Below are 3018 nucleotides of genomic sequence, written 5' to 3'. Positions count from 1 at the left end.
ACGGAGGATGAGACGGTTGGATGGCATCACCGACTCAATGGACATGAGTTTGAGTAAACTCCAGGAGTTGGTGATGGACAGGGAGGCCTGACATGCTGCAGTCCATGGGGTCGCAAAGAGTCAGACACAACTGAGCGACTGAAATGAACTGAACTGAGCTGTAATCAGTGACCACTCTTTAAAGCATGTCAGTAACTGGTCAGTACGCAGCTGCTGTTCATTTCACCACATGGACAGCAAAGTGTGTAGTTTATGGTCTCCTTTTCTCCCAGTGATAAAACCAGGTGATATTTTACCAAAAAAAAAAAATAATAATAATTAGCCAACAACAGTGAAAGTGCAAGCAAGAAACAAATATATATGGAGCCAATTATTGTCATTCAAGAGACTCAAGGTCTGCAGCCAGAGGAGCCAGTGAGCATGAACTCACAGAAGTGAGGAAAGTGGTCATGATGAAAAGTTATGAAAATAATCCCAGAAGAACTGATGCCAGCACAAAACTTTATGTTAAAGGAGCTCTTGGAGATATTTCACGAAATTGAAACTACTAAGCATAAAATACTGGAAGCTGATCCAGACTTAGTATCACTCAGGGGCAAAGAAGATGCTCATCGTGTCCTTCGAGCTGTACGAGAAGAAAGCAGGCCCTGTTTAAGCGATTCTTGATCTGTTTTTTGCAAAGGAAACATTCTAGTTCTCCATGTCTGTAGTGTTTTAAATTGGAGTGTAAATATTAGTTTTACTATTTTTTTCATTTCAGTGTACACATATAACTGACAGTTTTAATGTTTTGACAGAAATTTTTAAAAGTCACAGTGTGATCGTAATTTTTCTAATTAAGATTTCTCTGCACAGTTTGACCTTGCACAAGGGTCCTTATGGTTCTGTGCTGCTGCGCAAAGGGAAGATTGCCTGTACGTGGTTTTTTGTTGCTGGGTTTTGTTTTTTTTTTTTGTCTCTTGTTTGTGTTTTTCAACTTCTTGCTAATTAACACAGTAGAGTATCTTTTATTTTTTTGTTTGTTTGCTGCACTAACCAGCATCTTTTTATTTATAGCTGAGAACAGCTGTTTGAGGCCTATTGATAGAAATGGGAAACTGCTTTGTCCAGGTAAATCTTTTTGTTAGCCTTCAAAAGCTGGCACATAATCATGCCATCTATCTTTGTCAACATGTTTACTTTAAACAGTGACTTCTAATACCTAATATTCTGAAGGTACCTTTTATAAACTGGTTTATAACCATACTGTCATCCAGGTGTCTTCCTTATGAATTACAGAAAGTCTTACCCCAAATTTCAGTCACCTCTGTTTTCTAAAGTAAAACATCTTTCTTCTTGATTAACTGATGCTCATTTTAGTCATGGTTTTGATCTAGTTACATCTTTCCAGGTTTATTATCAAAGTTTTTGTTTTGCTAATTTTATTGTGACACCAGTTATCATTGTAACCAGAGACTTGATTCTTAACCTCTGTAATGTATCTTGTCATTAGACTTAATTTACTCAAACTGTTCATGGTAGTCATCACAACAGCTTTAAACTTGAAAGAAGCTAATCCATCATTCATGAATCAATTCACAATATTACATAATCCTTGCAACCAACAGCTTTCTGGTTTTTGTTAAGTATGAATCTAGAACATTCATAGCTGCCTCTTACTTCTTAGCACTGTTGTACAGATAACAAGAATAATGTGTTCTAGAGTGAGAAAATCTGAAATCAAACAACTAGAATATATATAATCCTTTTGCATGGAGGACAACTCAGTTTTCTTCTTTAACATTCTTGATTTTCAAAGAAAGATTATCTCAGTGTATTCTTTTGCCCAAAGAGGTAGGAATTAGTAACATTTGCCACATTATCAAAATTCTTTATAGTGCCAGACAGATGCACTCTGAAGGAAGCAGGACTGAAGATGGGGAGTTCACTGGGACTGTGTCCTGGAAAAGCACCAACTTCTTCTCAGGTAAAAGGAGGTCACCCAACAGACCAAAACCCACCTTCCCATGATCAGAAGCCCTTAATTGCAAAATTCTTTCCTTAACTACGTAATACTGTTTTTCTTAAAAATTTTTCCTTTTCCTTAGATTTATACCTTTTATCTGTAGGAATATATCCATATAGTTAGTTCTCTGTGTTTAAATCAAAAATGTTACATCAAAGTATATTCATAAAATTGTTTTCCTGTGAAAATTTTGTGGTTAAGGGGGATCTTTAAAGTTGAATGGCCTCTAGTTTCAACCACCATAATTCATAAAAATTCACCCCTTTCCTCCTACATTTTAGTATCTGGGAGATTTAGTGCATCTCACAGTCAGTGGCTTCCTACAGCTCTAGCTGGTGCTGTGCTTGCTTTCTTAGTGGTACATAAAATAATAAGTAACAACCAGCAGTATTTTAGATTTAATGAAATACAGTGTACTGATTTTGAGTTTAATTACTGCCTTCCATAATAGACTCACAGCAGCTTTTTTCTTATCAGTGTTCATTTTATGTATAAAATACTATCAGACTGACATTTGCCAGAAAGAAGCCCTGCCTACTTAATAAACTTTCATTACAGTCCAGAAGGCATAGTGATGTCCTTACTGTTAGGACTCTGTATCGGGGTAAGCTGAACTCCTATATCAAGATCCCCCTGGCTCCTGGATCCCTGTAATGGAACTAATCCACTTCATTAGTTTCCCAACCACCCCCGACCCTTTAATTTGTTCTTCCCCAAACTCTAGCAAATAGTAGTACATGACAAGCTCAGAGAATGAGAAACATGACAAGTGAATTGCATTAGAAAGGAAAAATAAGGCTGTAAGAAACTGAACAGACGAGATCAGGTTTACGTTTTTTTTTTGGGGTTTCTGGGAGTTGAAGTATATGGGGCCTCTGGACAGAAAATAAGATCACAAATTAAGGACTCGGAAAAAACACAGTTAATGCTTGCAGTGTACAATAATTGCAAATCTCCTTGAGGAATGACTAAGAAAGAGATGGAGATCATAGTGGAATAAATATCCGTGAGAG

The 3018-nt window shown here is 36.7% G+C and overlaps 1 protein-coding gene across 2 annotated transcripts in view; it reads left to right on the top strand.

Moving 5' to 3' along the window:
* The window catches only part of USP40 (ubiquitin specific peptidase 40), an 81543-nt gene that overhangs the window by 49957 nt on the left and 28568 nt on the right, over positions 1-3018 (top strand). For both annotated transcript variants that reach the window (XM_010841236.1, XM_010841235.1), the window contains exons 19-20: positions 1057-1110; positions 1878-1966. In XM_010841236.1, the coding sequence (XP_010839538.1) occupies positions 1057-1110; positions 1878-1966 (143 nt within the window). The remainder of the gene's footprint in view (positions 1-1056; positions 1111-1877; positions 1967-3018) is intronic.

Source organism: Bison bison, unplaced genomic scaffold (assembly GCF_000754665.1).
Source record: "Bison bison bison isolate TAMUID 2011002044 unplaced genomic scaffold, Bison_UMD1.0 scf7180017864158, whole genome shotgun sequence".
Taxonomy (NCBI): Eukaryota; Metazoa; Chordata; class Mammalia; order Artiodactyla; family Bovidae; genus Bison; species Bison bison.
Note: the sequence above shows the minus strand (reverse complement) of the source record. Positions and strands in the feature narration are given on the sequence as shown.